This window comes from Eurosta solidaginis, chromosome 5 (genome assembly GCF_040869045.1).
Source record: "Eurosta solidaginis isolate ZX-2024a chromosome 5, ASM4086904v1, whole genome shotgun sequence".
In the NCBI taxonomy this organism is placed as follows: Eukaryota; Metazoa; Arthropoda; class Insecta; order Diptera; family Tephritidae; genus Eurosta; species Eurosta solidaginis.
Genome location: NC_090323.1, coordinates 189,258,662 through 189,280,142, shown reverse-complemented (window position 1 = coordinate 189,280,142; position 21,481 = coordinate 189,258,662). Strand labels below are relative to the sequence as shown.

General features: G+C 39.7%; 1 protein-coding gene across 1 annotated transcript in view; it reads right to left on the bottom strand.

Moving 5' to 3' along the window:
- Nucleotides 1-15,004, bottom strand: part of AcCoAS (acetyl coenzyme A synthase) — a 62,231-nt gene extending 47,227 nt beyond the window's left edge. The window contains exon 1 of the mRNA XM_067786920.1: nucleotides 14,205-15,004. Within this exon, the coding sequence (XP_067643021.1) occupies nucleotides 14,205-14,515 (311 nt within the window). The 5' untranslated portion in view covers nucleotides 14,516-15,004. The remainder of the gene's footprint in view (nucleotides 1-14,204) is intronic.
- Between the last annotated feature and the right edge of the window lie 6,477 nt (nucleotides 15,005-21,481).

Here is a 21,481-nt window from a genome sequence, read left to right as displayed (position 1 = left end):
AGCAACAAAGGTGTTATACCAACGATGTTTGAAAAAATCAAAGCGTATAGATTTACCTGATGGCAAAAAAGAAGCCTTTGACTTATCAGATCTTTATTTTAAACAATTCTGGCTAACCCTGGATATGATATGAAATATTTTAAGACTTATTATTAAGCCCGAGAGACGTTGTTCTGACTTTCTCTACCTATCCACCAGCCTCTCCTCTATCTCACCCTACTGTTCCTCTTATATTTCTTCTACAATTTGCGTTTTTCCAGTTCTTCTTAATCGGCCCACACAATTTCCCTATCCCTTTCGTGCTTTGGTAAAGCATTCTGCTTTTTCTCTTATCTAAGTTTAACTCGCATTATTACCTCTAATATTATCCTAATAGTATTTCTACTCTTCTTTTGACTTCTTATTCGTACTTTTTCTCTAACCATTACGCTAATTTTTACTTTTACTCTCCCTCTTCCTCTTGTTCCCTTTATTTTGCCCAACTTCCTCTGCTTTCCCTTCTCCATTTCCTCTTTTTGTTTTCCCTCGATTTCTCTTCTCCAATGTGGATACATATTCAGCTTAGCTTTTTCAGCACGTTGCATTACTAAAGTAGGAAAAAGTAGTAGTTAGGTTTGGTGGTAGCTACCCTGATAGGGGAAGCTCACTTGGACAGCATGAAGTCCGTTGTGATACCACATACAATAAAGTAAAATAACGGAGACGTGGATATAGCTACTTAGAGAATCGTTGGGTAGCAACGATAAAGTTCCGAATGATACCTATCTCAACCTTCGATAAATCCTCGGGAGATCCAAGTGAGTCGCGACCGTACTTTCGCCTTGTTCTCGCAAAAGCTGGGCAATCATGCATAAAGTGATTTGATGATTCCACCTCATCATCCTCCATACAGCTGCAGCAGGATGGAGTTTCCAGTATATTGAGACTCTCGCATGGATACCCATGGGACAGAGCCCTGTCAAAGCGCCAATGACCATTGATGGGTGAGCCTTAGTGAACCCAAGTACTTCGGTAGACCTCCTGCCATCCACTTTCGACCAGAAAGACCTTGCTACCCTGCAAGAGATACTGTCCGCCCAAGGTTTGCTGAGCTGACCCGAGGCCCAGCTATGGAGGAGCAAACCACAGGTGGCCAGCGGAATCCCGAGATCCCTACAGCCATCTTCATCCGGTTCAGTTGTACCGATGGCGGCTAAGAGATTCGCTTGACAGTTGCCCGAGATATCACTATGACCCTTAATTATATAATAGTTAGATGCAATCGCAAGCGAGGTCAGGCACTCCCAGACTACCCTCGAACTCACTGTAGTTGAACTCAAGGCCTTGATAGCCGCTTGGCTATCAGAGTAGATGTTAAATTCCCTAATCGTAGTGACACTGGATATCATTTAACCACCGCCTCCTTAATCGCAGCAACTTCCGCTTGGAATACGCTGCAGTGATCAGCCAACTTAAACTTGCGGCTTATATTTAGCTATTGACAAAAGAAAAGAAAGCCCATAGCCCATATCGCGAAGCCTGCACAACGACCGGGCCGCGGCTACCTTTGCCGCAATATCTATTGGATGTATGTTCAGCATGACATTCAGTGCCAAGGTAGGTGTTGTTCTGAGGGCGCCACTGATACCGATCAGCGCCGTCCGTTGCACTGACACTAACATTTTGGAGGTGCTCACCGTGTCCAGTGCTTCCCACCAGACCAGCACCCCATAGAGTAGAATCGAGAAGAAAACAAAAGTACCAAACGATTAAAAAAAAAATACATCCATTATGAATTTTTTACAGCGTATTTTACAAAAGAGTACGACAACTCTAAAGTGGTTGCAAATAATTTATCAAAGATTTATTGCAAACAAAATAAAATTTTTTCACTACGTCTCTTTTTGAGTTTCTGTTAACTGTTAGCATATTGACATTGGAAGCAAATTTTAAAATAAAGTAAGTATAAAGTAAGCAAATAATAAAAGAGAGGAATGCAAATTTCATATTATCACTTGCGTCATATCTACATATGTTTTATGTGCTCAAATATGAGCGTGTTTGCAACCCTTGAAGACCTTTGACTCCAATATGTTTATTCTTTCAAGCGAAACGTCGAAAAAACATACCGTGACACAAAAAAGTATTGAAACTAGCGGATTTTCTTATAACAAATTATTGAATAAACGCACCAAAGCCACAAACCCACAAAGAAGGTCAAAAGACTAGAATTACTGACTTTTACCTGCCTCAGTCAGCCACACAAATCGATCAGTAAAAACCACCCTCGGTTCTGAATGAACACACAGCATATACACATAAATATTTTGACAATACCTGGTCTTGTACGTAGGAACTATAAATACAAGACAGACGACAAGAGATCACAACGAAAAGCGACACTGATAATAGCACAACGCCGAAACCGGTTTGTCTCGAAACCAAATTTGACAAGGGATGACGATAAGTCGTTCCAATATACATTATGCAAACTACTTACACGGTTAAAAATCTAGGACGAAAGTCGAAACCTTACACCGATTTAAGATTTTTTTAAACTATTTTGTAAAAAATTTAAACCTTCCACAACCATGAATTTGCATAAAATTAAATTCCTAACTGAATAGAGAAAATAATGCGAGAAATGGAAAGGAATCCAAAAAAGTTTTAATAGTAAACCCGAAAAGTTTGAAAATATTTTCAAAACTGTTTCAATTTAATAAACTGGTTGAGTTTAAATTCAAAAACCTAAATTTAAAACTCGATTATGATTCAGAACTGTTATTTTGATAGCTTTTTGAGAAGGTTATACTACAAATCTAAATTAGTTTGTAGTACAAAACAGTTTTAAATTTTTAGCTGTGTAAGTATTATGGCAGCTGCTAAATACTGTTATTCCTTTTATAAGAAAAGTCCTTCCGAAAAAATTATTTATAGACTTAAAATTTTTTTGTGGGAAATAAGTTATTAAATCCGGGATTTTTATGTTATCAGTCCGAAAATAAAAGTTAAATCCTGACTTTTATTTTTGAATGACAGAATAAAAGTCCGGCTATATAACTATGGAGAGACTCATCCAAATGAAACGAATTTTTTCCCAATTGGATCAAACTTTACGCGGTAAAAGAAGGTGCCAGTTTACTATAAAAAGTGTAAGTATAGTACTATGAGGTTATGTGGAATTGGCCGGTCCCTGAGCCAATAGTTTTACCAGATGTGTACTCAACGACTAAACTGAATAAATCCTATCAGAAATCAAGACCTATGTTATAAAATAACTTCGTCCTCTTTGCAAATACTAGAAGCTTTCTAGGACCTATGCTCCTGCCTGCTTCTTAATCTGACAGCTCTGTCACTATTAATAGCTGGGATCGTAGCCTGGCGAGTACCATTGCCATAACTGACATGTGACGCCAGAGAACAGTGTCCAGTCAGAATAATGATAATAGAAACGTTGTTAGACTAATGTTGTAAGTCATGCACATGATGTTTTACCTCTTTTTATCCCGCCGATTCTGATAGGGACGTCTACGGTACAAGCTTCGACGAATGCGCCCTTTTTAGCTAGCTCATCCCTTTTTGCATTTTCATCTATTTCCTTATTGCTAGGGACTTATTATAGATGTATACTTCTCTCTTACTTTCAGGGATTGCTTACACTCTTACCCATTTTTAGATGTGCTTTGCGCAATTCCTGCTTGGCTATGAATATTAAAGCTGCATTTTAAACTATTTTCCTCCAGTGTTTTCACAGTGTAGTATACAGCAGTACACTGTAGATCCTTTTATCTCCTTTTATTACTTTAGAAGTGAGTATTGATAGATTTGGTGCCGTTTATCGGCTATGTTGCACGTATAGATTAAGAAGTACTGTGTGACATGCTGGTGTTACTTTAAGAGCCACACTTTTTGCTTTATATTTCTATTCTGATATCTACAACAACGTTCACCTAGAATTTAAGAACATTCTTAATGCCCATATATTGTACTAGTGTACCCGGCAGAATTTGTCCTGCCCGAATATTGGCCTCGCTTCCCCCCTAGAGAGTGACTATACTATTATACTCCTTTATCTTCCACGGTCCGCCGCCGTGGTGTGATGGTAACGCGCTTCGCCTGCCACACGGAAGATCCTGGGTTCACGCCCCAGGCAAAGCAACATCAACATTTTAGAAAAAAGGTTTTTCAATAAGAAGAAAATTTTTCTAAGCGGGGTCGCTCCTCGTCAGTGTTTGACAAGCACTCCGAGTGTATTTCTGCCATGTAAAGCTCTCAGTGAAAACTCATCTGCCTCGCAGATGTCGACAAAAAAACAAGTAGATCCCATCCCGCCAATTTGTAGGAAAAATTAAATTAGCACGACGCAAATTGAGAAAGAAGCTCGGCCTAACACCACTATGGAGGTTATCGCGCCTTACATTTATGTGTCTTCTTATTCTTGTCCATCCTCTTATCCATTTATCGGCCTGCCACTACCTCTCCCAATGGCACTCTCGCACTCCCTTTCCTAATCCTGTTCCCAATCACACTCCCACTCTCATTTCACTCCCATTCCACACATATCACAAGAAACTTCCCACATTCCACACCCATTCCCTTTCCCACCCCCATTCCCGTTAACACGCTTACTCCCATCTCACTCAACACCCAATCCCAACCTTACTCGTATTCCGCATCTCAACTCCCATTTCTAATTCCATACTCACTCCCATTCTCTATCCCACCACGACTCTCATCTCACTCCCACTGCTACCACTACTACACCCACTCCCACCTCAATTTCCTCATATACGAAATCTCGATACCAGATATTGAATACCTGCTTCAAATAATTGCGGCAATAAAGCGAATTCAAAATTTTCCTAATAGGGGGCGTAGCACCACTTTTTAATTTTTTTTCCTAAGCCATCCTTGACCCATAACGAACGAAACCAAAAACAGTTATTGGAATCCGTCAAGCCGTTTTTGTGACTTAGTGAGTCTAACGCACAGAAATACATTTTATGTATGTACACTAGGGTGGTTACAAGGTATATGGTGAAATTTAATTTTTGTTGTATCTTAATCTTAATGCGGCATTTATCCGATCAGGGTGGCCGCATTAAGATTAAGATAATCGGATAAATGCCAAATACTGCTTAAAATAACCGTTTTATAAAAATATTATCCGAATATTACTAAAATTAATACAAACAAAATTACCTATCGAATTATATACGAGTGAAGTTCCTGGCATAAATGGTTTCGCTTTTACTGACGAAACACTAAAATTATTTCTGAAAAATCGCTGTTTTTCCTAACTTTGACCTCAATGAGGTACGCGTTAACATTATCGGATTGGCCTGAAACTTTGCAATAATCATTTTCTGATCTATTGGCATATTTTAGAAGGGTGCCCCGAAAGATAGAACAAATATTAAAATTAACCATATACTTTGTAACCACCCTAGGTTAGGTTAGATTGAACTGGCCGGTCCATGAGGACCTCACATACACTACATAAGTCCGTAGTGTTACCAGAAGTTTGTTTTAACGACCAAACTGAAAAAACCCTATCAAAAACCAGGACCTATGTTATAAAATAAATCCGTCCTCTTGGCAAATACTAGAAGCTTCCTAGGATTTAAGCCACTTGCTGCTTCTAGATCTGACAGCTGTATCACTCCTAATAGCTGAAGTCTTAGCCCGGCAAGTGCAGGGCAAGAGCACAGAACGTGATCGATCGTTTCCTCCTCCAGCCCACACTTCCTACATCTGCTATCACTGACCAAGCCTAATTAAAAGGCATGTGACGCCAGAAGGCAGTGTTCAGTCAGTATACCCGTCATGAGTCTACAGTCCTATCTTTTTAATGATAGAAGCAACTTTGTTAGTCTAAGGTTGTAAGACCTGCACATAATCGTCGACACTTTACAGCCCCGCGCTTGAACCCACGCCTTTCCTGCTTGGTCGATCATGTGCACATCTCGCCTTCACTTAATTTCGCCCAGTCTAATTAGGACGTCTGCGGAGCAAGCTTCAAGGGATGCGCCCTTTTTAGCTAGTTCAGCCGCTTTTTCATTCCCATCTATTCCCATATGCCCTGGGACCCAATATAGATGTATGCTTCTCCCTGTCCCGATTCTCTCCAGGGACTGCTTACACTCTAACACGCATTTAGATGCTGTGCTATGCGAGATTATTGCCTTAATTGCTGCTTGACTGTCAATATAAAAGTTAACACGATTGCAGTTTGGGCTATTTTCCTCCAGGCTTTGGTTACGGCTAGTATTTCCGCTTGGAAACGCTACAGTAATCCGGCAGCCTGTATGATCTGTTTATTTCCGGATCAGCGCAGTATACCGCAGACCCTACTCCTTCTACTACTTTGGAACCATCGTATCGCCTCGTCCGCCATTTCAGCACCCTTGCGTCAACTGTACACCTCTATTCTGGCCTTAAGATCGCCCTCGAAGCGCAAATAATGAATCAGGTAGCCTGTTCGTCTTGTGATTGATGACGCTATATTACTATGGCCGTATGGTCGGCGCTCAAGCTGCCCCAATGCACCGAGTGCAGCTGTCTGGGTTGTTTTCAGGGCTCCCGTAATGCTAAGCATTGATAGTCTGCATACCCCTCTAATTTTTTGAGGTAGGTTGCTTTTTGCGTGGCTTTCCACCAAACAAGAACTGCATAGTATAGGATAGGGCTTACAATCGCTGTAAAAACCCAATGAGAAAGAGAGGGCGATAAGCCCCACGTTCACCCCAGCATTCCTTTACATGCATAAAGTGCCGTTGAAGCCTTCTTCACCCTCTCCTCCACGTTGAGCTTCCATGACAGCTTACTGTCTAGGATGATTCCTAGATACTTTGTGCAAGGTTTCTCCTGTAGGGTCACCCCTCCTAACTTAGGCCTGATCCAATTTGGGACCTTGTACCTCTTTGTAAACAAGACCATGAGCTAATCGTTGGAAGGCACTTTCCACTTATGACAATTGCAACATCATCCACGTAAGCCGTAAGTTTTACGGGTCCCTCATCAAATCGCCTGAGTAGTTGGTTGATGACCAGCGTCCACAGCAGAGGTGATAGCACCCGTCCCTGCGGCGTTCTCCTGTCCACTGATTTCGTGGCCTCGTACAATCCCCATTGTGATCCATCTGGTTAAGGCTGGATGTACTTTAATGTAATTAAGACCATCCATAATCGCCCATTTAGAATCATAACTGAAACCCCGGCAATGTCTAAGAAGACTCCTATAGCATATTCCTTATATTCCAGGGCTTTCTCTACGCTTATTACCACCCTATGCCATGCGGTGTCTACCGACTTGATTTTGGTGTACGTATGTTGTGTTGTTTAGAGCAGCTTTTCATCCACGTTGGACTTTATGTACACATATATCAGCCTCTCAAAGGTTTTGAGCAGAAATGATGTTAAGCTAATGAGTCTATAGTCTTTGGGATACACGTGACCGATCTTTCCCGCCTTTCGTAGGAAGATATACGAGCAGTTCTCCAAGAGTGCGGTACATGATTCAGTCTTATGCACCCATCGATTAATATTTTAAGCCATTCCACGACCGCCCTACTTGAAACTTGTAGCATGGCCGGGAATATACCATCTAGGCCTGGCGATTTAAACTTAGAAAACGTCTTCACTGCCTATTCGATCTTGGTATCGGTCACCAAGCCCGGCACTACGTGCTCCGTGATCGAAGTGTGAGTGCTGCCTGTTGGCTCTTCTAAACCATCTCCCGATGGGAAATGTGTATCGAGAAGCACCTCAAGGGATTCCTCACTATTACGTGACCATTCCCCGTTCTCTTTCTTTATTAGTCCCTGGACTATATTTCCCCTTGCTAGGACTTTTCTTAACCGTGCTGTTTTGCTGGAGCACTCTATGTCCGTACAGAAACTTTTCCATGAGATTCTCTTCGCCCTGGAAATTTCACGCTTGTAGATCTCAGTAGATCCCTGTACTCGTCCCGACATGCTTCGCTTTCCACGGTCTTTGCTAGCTTAAACATTTCTTTTACCTGTCTTCTTAGAAGACTCAGCTCATTGCTCCACCATGGCGGCTTTACTTTTCCTCTGAATTTTCTTAGAGGACAAGCTTTGTTATACGCAGGCATAAGCATCCTTGTTAGGAATTCATCAGACTCCCCCAGTTCTTCCACATTGGCAACCTCTTTGGGTTGTCCTAGTTTCGTTTCTATCTGTTTCTGGAATTTAATCCAGTTTGTTGACCTAGGGTTTCTAAAGGTTCCTGCTTTCTCTCTCCCTCTTTAGGGGGATGCTGAAGCTGATATACGCATGGTCGGAGAAGGATGGTCTATCAAGAACCATCCAATCATACCTTGATATATCACGTTGGGAGCTCAGTGTAATATCCAAAACATTGCTGGATGTTGGACCAATGTATGTAGGGACATTTCCCCTGTTGGCTATCTGCAAATTGGTTTGCAGGATGTAACAAAATAGAGATTCGCCTCTTTCGTTCGTATCTGCTCCTCCCCACGCATTGTGTTGCGCATTTGCATCCGCGCCTATGACCTACCGCCCTTTGCGCCCCTCGTCCTGTACTAGCCTCTTGCACTCCATCGGTGGAACCTCCGCAGCATGGGCCATGTAGCAGGATGCCAGGATAAGTGCCTGCTTATTCCATTGCTCAACGGCCACCACTACGAGGTCCTCAGTAGTGTAATTAGGCAGCATATATGAATGCAGCTGTTTGCTTACCATTACTACAGCTCGCACCCGTCCTTCCGTTTGCGCATAGTAAACGCTAAACCACCATAATGCAGACATATATAGATTCTGAGGTGGACCGAAGTTTGCCCGGTCAGCCAGTTCCTAATATTTTTCATATCTCACATTTTAAACCTTTCCCGGACTTCCAAAAATAATTTAAAACCAAAATTAGCCAAAGCAGTCTAGCAAGTACATTAGAGTGCGACTTATTTATAAGTAGAAAATGTTATATAAGCCAAAAATTAAGGCTCGCACTACTTTAGAAGTTTTCTAGAGGCTATAAAAAAGTTTTAAATTTTATGCAACAAGACGTTTCGTATCCCCAATTTTGCATGAAGATGAATAACTCATACGTATATTCTAGGATTTAAACTTAAAGCAAAGGATTTCTTAAGTCTATGTGAAAGTGCTTAGACTGCATTGCAATTAGTTTTTGCTGTTCTATAAATAAGATCGGGTTTCAGGTTAAATTTAATTCTTAATCTGTCTATCATTTTAAAAATCTATTAATTCGTGTACATCGCATAGACCAGACGTCAAGCTCAAAGTTGCTTTTATGTCTGATAAGATTAATTATATTAAACAAAAGAAGTAAAATGAGGTATGGGGAGGCGGAAATAAATATTTGTCTCAGTTTATTGTTCTGCAAAATACCTTCTGTGACTTGGTCTAACAACTTGTTTTGTATTTTTTACTGTCCAGTGCTGGTTTTATCTCTGTATATTCATGTTGAACTTTCATTATTCAATAATTCAATCGTCCGATTGAGGGACTTTATACACAAATAACATATGCATTGTATGTATTTGGCCTGCCAAGTGAAAGCATTATATCAAAAGGTAATGAAAGAGGTTTAAACCCCCACGATTCCATCCCTCCCGTAGTCTAAAATGTTGCTGTGGGAAGAAGAGTGCACTTATCATATGTAGGTATATGAGTGCTTACGCTCTGAAAGTTTTTTGTTATATGTATTGGTTTTAGGCGCTATAAACTTAGTATTCCCTTATGCTTAAAAGACAAATACATACGTGTTGTGGAGTGCAGTGAGATAGCCCTGCAAAAAATCGTGCAATTAATCCCTAAAGAGAGTGGTATCCGATTGATCTCGTTTGTCTACATTGGGGCATAATTGATCCTTTCTAGTCCCTTTTGGGTCGAGTTGGTATTAGTCAGTTTCAAATTTATTTAAGAACCCTTAAAAAAAAAAAAACAACAACGAAATGAATAAAATATACAATATTTAAAAAAAAATTTAGGCTAAACGGTTTTATTGAAAACAATACTTACATTAAGTAATAATAATACTAAAAGATCTAAACTAATTAGGTAGGTCTTAGGTACTAGTCATCACACTCCTCATCAATCTAGGACGTTGATCAGACAAATAAATAAAAGCGTTAAGAATCTGGATTCGCTTTCGTCGGACTATTGCGCCCCGACTATACTTTTCGATATAAAGTACAAAGTTCTTATTCCGGATTGGGATTATTGGTTAAGGAGCCGCCGGACCTGAGCGATAGGCTGCAGATATATACTGTCACCTCCAAACTGGATAAAAAGGTGGGCAGCGGGATCTTTGCACCACAACTAGGGTGGAATCTATCATTTAGCCTACCCGATCATTGCAGCGTATTTCAGGCGGAGGTGGCTGCTATAAATGATGCCGTTGATCACCTGATAAATGCTGTTCACGGCTATAATAAAATTTGTATTTACTCTGACAGCCAGGCTGCACTAAAAGCGTTTGGATGGGTCACATGTAAGTCCAGGACAGTAGAGAAGTGCGGCAAATCTCTTAACACAAACTTCCTCAGTGTGGTATGGGTGCCTGGCCACACCGATATACCGGGCAATGTGATGGCTGACGAACTTGCAAGAGGATGCACATCCGTTCCGCTTTCGTCGTCCTGGAAGGGATTGAAATTGTAACTCCTCAATACATAATCCTTCCAAAGACTTTACTCGACACAGTGCCACGTATGCTTCTCCCTCTTCGAACTCCAAAGTATTTTGATTTTACTCCTACCGGACTGTATGTAATATTTGTTCCAAAAATGAGCCAAATCGGACAACAAATACGAGTTTTTTGAATATCTCGATCCTTGCGGCACTTAGCGCCGATTTTTTCATAGGTCGCTTTCTATTCATGTATGTATTATGTGTTCCAAATATGAGCCCAATCGGACCACAAATACGATTTTTTGAAATATTTCGATCCATGCGCCAGAGTTTTTTCTTATTAATGCATTGTCATTGGGTTCTGAACCATATTCCATGTTTCAAGCTTTTAGCTTATCGGGAAGTTACTTAAATTTCAATTTCAAAATTCTGTGCGCTACACAGAGTCAAGCTAAATAAAACCGTTTAAAAAAAGACTACACGCCCACAAAATTTGAGAGGCTTGTATTATGAAAACTGGGGACTGCCGGTATACGGTCCCAAGATCCACCATTTATCTCTGTAAATAAAACGTTGAGGTATGCTCATTGAGCAGAAAGAGGTGGATCGTGTCAAAATATATCAACCGATCAGAGCTTATATGTAGATTTCACTGATGGTAAAAAAAAAACTTTGGTTTATCAGAATTTTATTTTAAACAACTCTGGCTAACCTTTGAAAAGTTTTTACAAACATGAAATACTCCCAGCTGTATGATCCAACCCGACATTGTTCTGCTGTGTCTATCTATCCACCTGCCTCTCGTCTGCCTAACCCTCTCCCTATCTTCATTCCTCTCATATCTGCATTTTCTAGTTTAGCCTAATCGGCTCATTCAATTTGCCTATCCCTGTCATTCTTACGTAAATCTTCCCGCTTTTCCTCTTACTCTTCCCGCTCTTGATCTTATCCAAGTCTAACCCTCACTATTACTCTTAATCTTATCCTTATTCTTAATTTTCCTCCTTCCAAAGAAGTAAAAAGAGGTTATTTGTGTCAAGCCATTGCCCCTATTCTTACTCTCACTATCCTTCTTCTTATTTTTCTCTTAACTTTTCCGACTTCCCTCCAACTTCCTCTACTTATTCTTCCGATTTCCTTTTTTTCATGTTTCCATTTCCAATAACGCGTTTGGCTTTTTTACGCACATCACAGTACTAAATTAGTAAAACAGTAGCAAAATAGTACATCCCTACATCCCTATATCCCTAAGCCTTATGTAAGGCTGATCTCATTTGTCTCACAAGCCTTACACAAAAAGGCACAATACAGCCAGTAGTAACTTATTATAAGGTTTTATCTAAGCCTTATTTTAATTGATCTATAAGCCTTATAACCAGGTTGTTATAATCTACTTATTTTATGCCGTTATCTTTCAGATGAACCTTATGCTTGATGACATTAGTACAGAAAAATAAGGATTATTATAAGGAAGACACCATACAACTAATAGTCCAATGAATAAGGGCCAAATTTTTATACTCACAGATTATATTAATTTTGTTCGCATAACGGTACCCTGTAACGGCATAAACTAATCGAGATAGATATAGACTTCTGTATATCAAAATGATCTGGACGAAAAAAGAAATTCATTTAGCCATGTCCGTCCGTCCGTCCGTAAACACGATCACTTGAGTAAATTTTGAGGTACCTTGATGAAATTTAGTATGCACGTTCCTGGGCACTCACCTCAGATCGCTATTTAAAATTAACGAAATCGGACTATAACCACGGCCACTTTTTCGATATCGAAAATTTCGAAAAACCGAAAAACTGCGATAATTCATTACCAAGGACGGATAAAGTGATTGAACGTGGTAGGTGGGTTGACTTTATGACGCAGAATAGAAAATTAGTAAAATCTTGGACAATGGGCGTGGCACCGCCCACTTTTAAAAGAAGGTAATTTAAAAGTTTTGCAAGCTGTAATTTGGGAGTCGTTGAAGACATCATGATGCAATTTGGCAGGAACGTTACTCCTATTACTATATGTGTGCTAAATAAAGATTAGCAAAAGCGGATAACGACCACGCCCACTTCTTGAAAAAAATAATTTTAAAAGCCCAATTTTAACAAAAAATTTAATAACTTTACAGTATATAAGTAAATTCTGTCAACATTTAACTCCAATAATGTTATGGTGCAACAAAATACAAAAATAAAAGAAAGTTTCAAAATGGGCGTGGCTACGCCCTTTTTCAATTAATTTGTCTAAAACACTTTTAATGCCATAAGTCGAACAAAAATTTACCAATCATTGTGAAATTTGGTAAGGGCATAGCTTCTTTGACGATAACTGTTTTCTGTGAAAATGGGCGAAATCGGTTGAAGCCACGCCCAGTTTTTATACACAGTCGACCGTCTGTCCTTACGCTCGGCCGTTAACATGAAAACGTGAGCAAAAATCGATATATCTTTACTAAGCTTAGTTCACGTACTTATCTGAACTCACTTTATCTTGGTAATAAAAAATGGTCGAAATCCGACTATGACCATGCCCACTTTTTCGATATCGAAAATTTCGAAAAATGAAAAAAATTCCATAATTACATACCAAATACGAAAAAAGGGATGAAACAAGGTGATTGGATTGGTTTTCTGACGCAAAATATAACTTTAGAAAAAACTTGGTAAAATGGGTGTGACACCTACCATATTAAGTAGGAAGAAAATGAAAAAGTTCTGCAGGGCGAAATCAAAAGCCCTTGGAATCTTGGCAGGAATACTGTTCGTGGTATTACATATATAAATAAATTAGCGGTACCCGACAGATGTTCTGGGTCACCCTGGTCCACATTTTGGTCAATATCTCGAAAACGCCTTCACATATACATAAAAGTACCACCACTCCCTTTTAAAATACTCATTAACACCTTTCATTTGATACCCATATCGTACAAACAGATTCTAGAGTCACCCCTGGTCCACCTTTATGGCGATATCTCGAAAAGGCGTCCACCTATAGAATTAAGGTTCACTCCCTTTTAAACCCTTCAATAATACCTTTAATTTGATACCAATGTCATACAAACACATTCCAGGGTTACCTTAGGTTCATTTTCCTACATGGTGATTTTCTCTTATTTTGTATGAGTATGTAATGTTCGGTTACACCCGAACTTAGCCTTCCTTACTTGTTTGGTTTGCGCCGCTAGTGAGTGCAAATCGACCACTGTGCGATTGAGTAAACTGCCTGCTCATATCCTCTGGTTCAACACTGGCTATGCCTCTGTTGGCAGGACACGATAAGTAGCTTACGAATCTCGCTCATTGTTTTTATATCGCTACTGCTTTGACAGGCGAACTCTGTGATTGTATTCGTGATAACAAAGAAAAAATCGATTTTTTCTTTTTCGAACAGAATGAGGTTCAAAACAGAATTTGTACAGAAACAAAGCGAAAGGAAAGTAAAGGTTATCCTTGCACAAACAAATATTGAATGCTGCATGCATACAAATGCGTCATCATATTATGATATTTATTTCCAATTTCTGTTTTTCGTCCTTCGAAATGAATAGAAATTTAAAATGTTCGTCCTTTCTTTGCTTACCAATAATAAGCGATTGTATCGCCCAATCCATTGCGTACATTACGATCTAATAAATTATAGCAAATATTTGTGGAGGCACCTTCCATCCATTTAATGGATATTGGTCCTTTCGTTATATTAAAATTGTATTGCAGGAACTTTTTTGGCTCGGCTGGCGTTTCCCAATGAAATTGTTTAGCTACGCGCATCCAAAATTCTTCAGGATTCTCCAAAGATTCATCATAGAATTTTTTATACTCAGCCATGCTGGATATGTAAGCGTCACGACTTATAGCCGGATTTGGATTGTAAATTGATTTTTCCGATGGCATTGTGGAAGTGTTAAGTGTTGTCGAGTAGAAAGTGGGTCGAATGGCCAAAAAGGAAAACACAATAACCAAATTTTTTTACTTCATGTAAATTTTCTGCGCTATTTTGTATGCAATTTTTTTCACTTTTTCCACAATTTTTTTAAATTTTATTTTTTTATTGTTTAACTTAAATATTTAAATTTTAGTTGGAAACCAAACAACTTTTTTTATTTCCTTCTTTCTTTTTGCACTGACCTATGAATATTTTTTTTAATTCAAATAAATTTCATTTTGTTTCTTTTTTTTTAATTATTTTTTTATTTTAATTCTTCTTTATTTAATCGCGTTTAGGGTCGTTGTAACAATTGTTGTTATATATTGCACTAAGCATGGATTTAGGTACAATTATGTATGTTTGTGTGTAGGATTAGTTCCGCTTGTTTTCACATCCACTTTTTCCACCGACGTCCAAACGGATGAAGCTCTTCGCCTTTACTGAATTCCAGTTACTCACAAAAGTTCACATTTCGATTTTTCGCTAGGAATAAGCTTTTTTTATTCGCTTTTATTTTTGTATTATTTTCTTTTTGTTGTTGTTCTTAGTGGGCTTGCTCTTCATATATTTATTCCATCATATTACCGCTAGACAGAGCATACAATCATATGTTAGGTAAGAATATGATTGCCAGCTTTACGCATTTGAGCCAAAATTTATTCTTTTTGTTCGCGTTTGGGTCACTGCACAGTGGTCGGACTCGCCAGCGGAAGAAATATAATAACTGCCAAAGTAAATTACATATATATCGGATTGATTCGGAAGAACAATTTTATAATTTATAAGATGTTATATTTGACTGATGAACTGGCACGTGGGGGCTTATCGGAAGGTGGAGAGGGAATAGGTAGCGTCGAAGTAGGCAGAGGAAAATGGGGAATTTTTACGTGAACAAAGCTCAGCAAAAGTGAAAGAGCAGCACGGGCTGAATAATTTGAATAGCTACATGACCAGACTACAATGAAAGGGGGACAAAGTGTCTACTGGGTAGATCTAAGGCCGACACCCATAAACTTATAGTGGTCTGCGCCGGTCATTGGTCCTCGGGAACGCATGCGGAAAAGATGGCTATTCCGCTCACCCAGCGGGTTAGGGGGTCAGAATATACCCGCTGTAAGTATGGCAACTAATATACCAAACTGAATCTAGGGTTTGTGTATCGCTTCCCTTTCAAGGGGTAACAAACGCAATTTATCGGTTCTACCCGTGACGACTCCTGTCTCTTTGGCAGCCGAGGCTCTGGCGACCTCAGATTCTTCATGGATCTATGGAGTGGAAGTGCGGGATGGCCTAGAAGGTTCCATGTGGTCATACTAAAACATTCTCGAGCTGGTGTTTATGACCGGAACGTAACGAATCTATATCCGACAAGGACCATCAACATCGATAACACGCCCCAAAACCTTCGCGTATTGTCCTTATCGCTACAACAACAAAAACAACAACACATCGCAGCCATTATACCTACCTATCTTATTATTAAAAAATTATGAAATATAAAATTTGCAGTTTCCTTACCCAGCTTCCGGTACAAACAAAAGCAAGTAAGGAATGCTAAGTTCGGGTGTAACCGAACATTACATACTCAGCTGCCAAATTACAGCTTCCAAAACTTTTAAATTACCTTCTTTTAAAAGTGGGCGTGCCACGCCCATTGTACAAAATTGTGCTAATTTTCTATTCTGCGTCATAGGGTCAACCCACCTACCAAGTTTCATCGCTTTATCCGTCTTTGGTAAGGAATTATCGCACTTTTTGGTTTTTCGAAATTTTCGATATCGAAAAAATGGGCGTGGTTATAGTCCGATTTCGTTCATTGTAAATAGTGATCTGAGATCACTGCCAAGGAACTTGCGTACCAAATTTCATGAACGTACCTCAAAATTTACTCAAGTTATCGTGCTTACGGACAGACGGACAGACGGACGGACGGACATGGCTAAATGAATTTCTTTTTTCGACCAGATCATTTTGATGTATAGAAGTCTATATCTATCTCGAAGAGTTTATGCCGTTACGGGGTACCGTTAAGCGAACAAAATTAATATACTCTGTGAGCTCTGCTCAGCTAAGTATAAAAAATGCATCAAGCTACATATTCCATGTTTCGATAGGCTAACGGCATACCTAAAGTGTTTTAGATGCTCGCGAGATTCGATGTCCCTACCTCGAATCGGATCACTATAACGCCGGAGCTATCTGAAGGCACTTCAAACCGAAAAAAATATATAGGAAAATATTGGTATTGAGCAACGGGACGGCAAGGAGCGCTGAAAAGAAAACGCTGTTGAGCTCGAATGTCGAGATAGACGTTAGTATGAAGAGATGGAATTTCACCAACATTTTCGGCGAAAAAATTAAGGTTTCAACAATGGCGTCAATTGCCGTAGAAAATTCTAAGAGTATGGACGGAACAATCGCTGCCCTTTTAGCAGGAGGTAGCAATTAAACATCCAGGAAAGATGCTAATACGTAACCCGAAAACGCCTGCAGAGATATTCAAATATGGCGGCAAACTGCGTTAACAATTGCACAGACAGCTTTCAACTGATTGGACCTTTTAAGAGCGACTTCAGACCTTGGAGCAAATTTTCGATGTGCCACAAGTTGGAAAAAGACCGTGAAAAGAAAGAGCCACATCACCAGCTTAGTCTGGTATTATAAGAAATAAAGGAAAGAATTATTCTTGGCAACAAATCTCACTTTGGACAAAGTGGGAAATTCAGAAATAAAACCATGTCTTCTCAAATCTACATGTTGCATCGGTTCTGGGAAAAAGTTCTACGTGATATTTGTGGACATCAACATAGTCCACCGAATTAAGGCACAGCGCCTTTGCTATGTTATGTTTTCTGGTGAAAGCAAAGGAAGGAGAAAGCCCAGGAGGCATTAAATGTCTAAGCAAGCTTTTATTCGTCACAGGGAAGCAACAAACTTTTTAGTCCTGACGTTTGTGGTTGTCAATGTGCAAAGTATGAAAAATAAGAAAGATGTATGTATGTATTACGTTTTCAGCGCTTTATAGTCCTACCCTGACTCGCGGCTAACTCGACAAAGTCTAAAAAAATCATTTTTGGTCCTTTTTGATAACGATTTTTGGTTTCAAAATTATATTTGGTAAGATAACCATGAATAAAAACCAAAATTTAGAAAATACTTAAGTCTACGCACCAAAGCGCGAGCTTTTACAAATATAAAAAGCTCTTTATAAGTTGAAGCGAAGCTAGTAAAAGGTTATGTAAAAAAAAGCTCACGACTGGGTAGTTAGGTGAGACCACAACTCAGGTACGATAATAATATGGGAAATTGTTTATGGCTATATACTGATCTCTTGTTAGCAATTGCAACAGTCTAAATGCCTTACTTAGTTACCTTGAACTTATAACTTTGCTTACTTACTTACTTAATTGGCGCTTAACGGCTTAAACGTCTTTGGCCGTCCAACACAATACCCCGCTCGCTTCTTTTATGCGCTTCTTGGCGCCAATCGAAAACTCAAAGGGAGCCTAAATCGCTCTACAACGCTCGGGAACCATCTTCTTCCATAGGGGTGTCCCGCTAAGAACACTCTCTGGGGTAGAAAATCTTCCTTCATTCGCATGAGTTTCGAAAGGGAAACCAAACTCAGACATCGCTGTATGTATGTACGTAGCTTTTTTTCGTGCTATTGATAGCGACTTTAAAATCGAGGATTATTTGTTGTGTGTCAGTTCTATTTTCACAGATTTTCTGGTCTATGGTAGATTTACCAAGTCTGAAGCGACACTGATAAGGTCCATTCAGTCGGCCCACGGTGGGCAATTTTTTTTATCAATATTTCACTGAAGTAAGCAACGACCCCCCAACACAGGTTGCGTGTTGGCTTAGGCCCGCCACTTGAAACTAAAATAAAACCTAGGATGGGATTATTATTTGATGATGATGACCGCCAAATATTATTTAAAGCAATGCAGCGGATATGAGCGTAGCTCATTGGGTGTATATATGAGTTTGTTTATGGGTCACGTGAAAAATGATTAATGTCTTGTGGTGGATGTTTACTCACTTTATTGAGTGACATTAAACCTGAGTGCCTTCGTGAAATTTTTGAATCTAGCCCTAAGTATTCTGTAGCAACCAGGTCGAAAGTTTGTCCGAGTAATGTGGGTTCCTCGAGACAGATTACGTTCCTCCTCAGCAATGGTGATTGGATTTAATTGTGAGACTCTTCGCTCTCGTACTGTCGTACGCTTTTGTGCGTGGTGCTTCAATATAGTAGAGATAGCCATACTGAGCCGGCCGCCTTGCATAGGTATTATTAATAAAAAAGGAGCTTCTTTTTTTTATTAAAAAAGGAAATGATGAACCCAATACCCCTATCGAGAACAAGCGCATTTAGAACCGTTCGATGGCGTAAAAGGAACTGGAGATGTTGTTGTTGTTGTTGTAGCGATAAGGTTGCTCCCCGAAGGCTTTGGGGAGTGTTATAGATGTGATGGTCCTTTGCCGGATACAAATCCGGTACGCTCCGGTGCCATAGCACCATTAAGGTGCTAGCCCGACCATCTCGGGAACAATTTATGTGGCCACATTAAACCTTCAGGCCATTCCCTCCCTCCCTACCCCCAAGTTCCATGAGGAGCTTGGGGTCGCCAGAGCCTAGTCTGTTAGTGAAACAGGATTCGCCGCGGATAGGTGAGGTTGACAATTGGGTTTGGAGAAGCTATATATTGCGCTGGCAACCTGAAAGGTTGCGCTACACAGCCCCTTGAATCTGGTATTTTAGTCGCCTCTTACGACAGGCATACCTACCGCGGGTATATTCTGATCCCCTAACCCGCTGGGGTAGGAACTGGAGATCGATACCGACCATGTGAGGCTTGGGAAGGACAGGATAAACAGAACTTTTGGAAAGAGCACGTTTCTACCGTCTGATATTTTGAACTTGATACTTTATATACACCGACGATTTTCTCTAAGAAACTATAGATCTCGCTTTCAATCCACTTTCCTGACTGACATTTTAAACTTGGTACTTGATCCATAACGATAATTTTCGATATAGACTGTGGCGTGGAGTCTAGAGTTTTCTCTTTGCAAATGTAGGTCTCGCTTTCAATTCATTTTCCTGACTCGGAAGTAATGGGTACTGAGAAGGCCTCTATTCCCTTGTCGGAAGACTCTGTGGGAGGGCTGGAGGTATGCGCGTCCACAGACAGTCAAGCGGGCGTAATTCCTTCCTTCCGTCCTTAGAAGAGGCACTTTCAAGTGCAGGGGCGTTAATGGTCGTGATGCATCCTTCACTCAAATCGAGCAAAAGAAACACAGATACATGACGGATTTTCCGTAAATGGTAGCCCTCGGGAGCATCAAAGGCAAATGAACAAGATTACCAAATAGGCAAGAAATCTTTAGAATTACTGTCTCAGTTGCGGGAAACTAGACATCGGTAGGAATACGGGATCGCTCTTGAAAATATCACCAATGTTTTACCGAAAACCAGTTTTACTTTGTAAGACCTAAATGAGGTCCTATCTGCTCGGTTGCGTATTTCCTAGTAGTATTCAACTATTCCTCAAAGCAATTCGGAACTGCATGAATCACAAAAGGATTGCACAGTGCTATTGCTGCAACTCGTCTTCAATCGATTTCATGAGAAGAAAGCAACCCCTTGTTTTAGTTACATCAGAGTTCTTGGTGTTACTTGATTACGTATTTCCAACTTAGTCAAAAGGTTTGATAATAGGAGTGATATCGCTCTTGTAAGCAATGGTTATCTCTCAAGGGTCCAAGTTTAAAACTGCAAGCTAATATGAAGTTTTCCTATAACAAAATTATTCATAAAGCAAGATGTCTAGCGAAAGTCCCCTCCCTGGTTCCCCTGACCTCCTTGTCCGTTTGCCACAATACCAAATTATCTATCATTGCTATCATTTGCTAATTCATTATCATCAGATGCACGTTGCCCAGAATTCCGGCGTATTTCCTAAATCAAATTTATTTTATTGTTTATAATAAATATTTATATTTTTATACTCAGCTAAATTTTTTTTTGGCATAACGGTAATCCGTAACGGCATAAACTAATCGAGATAGATATAGACTTCTATATATCAAAATGATCTGGGCGAAAAAAGAAATTCATTTAGCCATGTCCGTCTGTCCGTAAACACGATAACTTGAGTAAATTTTGAGGTATCTTAATGAAATTTGGTATGTAAGTTCCTGGGCATTCATCTCAGATCGCTATTTAAAATGAACGAAATGGGACTATAACCACGCCCACTTTTTCGGTATCGAAAATTTCGAAAACCGAAAGAGTGCGATAATTCATTACCAAAGACGGATAAAGCGATGAAACTTGGCAGGTGGGTTGACCTTATGACGTAGAATAGAAAATTCATAATGCTTGACAATGGGCGTGGCACCGCCACTTTTGAAAGAAGGTAATTTAAAAGCTTTGCAAGCTGTAATTTGGCAGTCGTTGAAGATATCATGATGAAATTTGGCAGGAACGTTACTCCTATTACTGCTTAATAAAAATTAGCAAAATCGGATGACGAACACGCCCACTTAAAAAAAAAAATTTAAGTCAAATTTTAACAAAAAATTTAATATCTTTACAGTTTATAACTAAATTATGTCAACATTCAACCCCAGTAATGATATGGTGCAACAAAATACTAAAATAAAAGAAAATTTCAAAATGGGCGTGGCTACGCCCATTTTCATTTAATTTGTCTAGAACACTTTTAATGCCATAAGTCGAACAAAAATTTACCAATCCTTGTGAAATTTGGTAAGGGCATAGCTTCTATGACGATAACTGTTTGGACGAAATGGACGAAATCGGTGGAAGCCACGCCCAGTTTTTATACACAGTCGACCGTCTGTCCTTCCGCTCGGCCGTTAACACGATAACTTGAGCAGAAATCGAAATATCTTTACTAAAC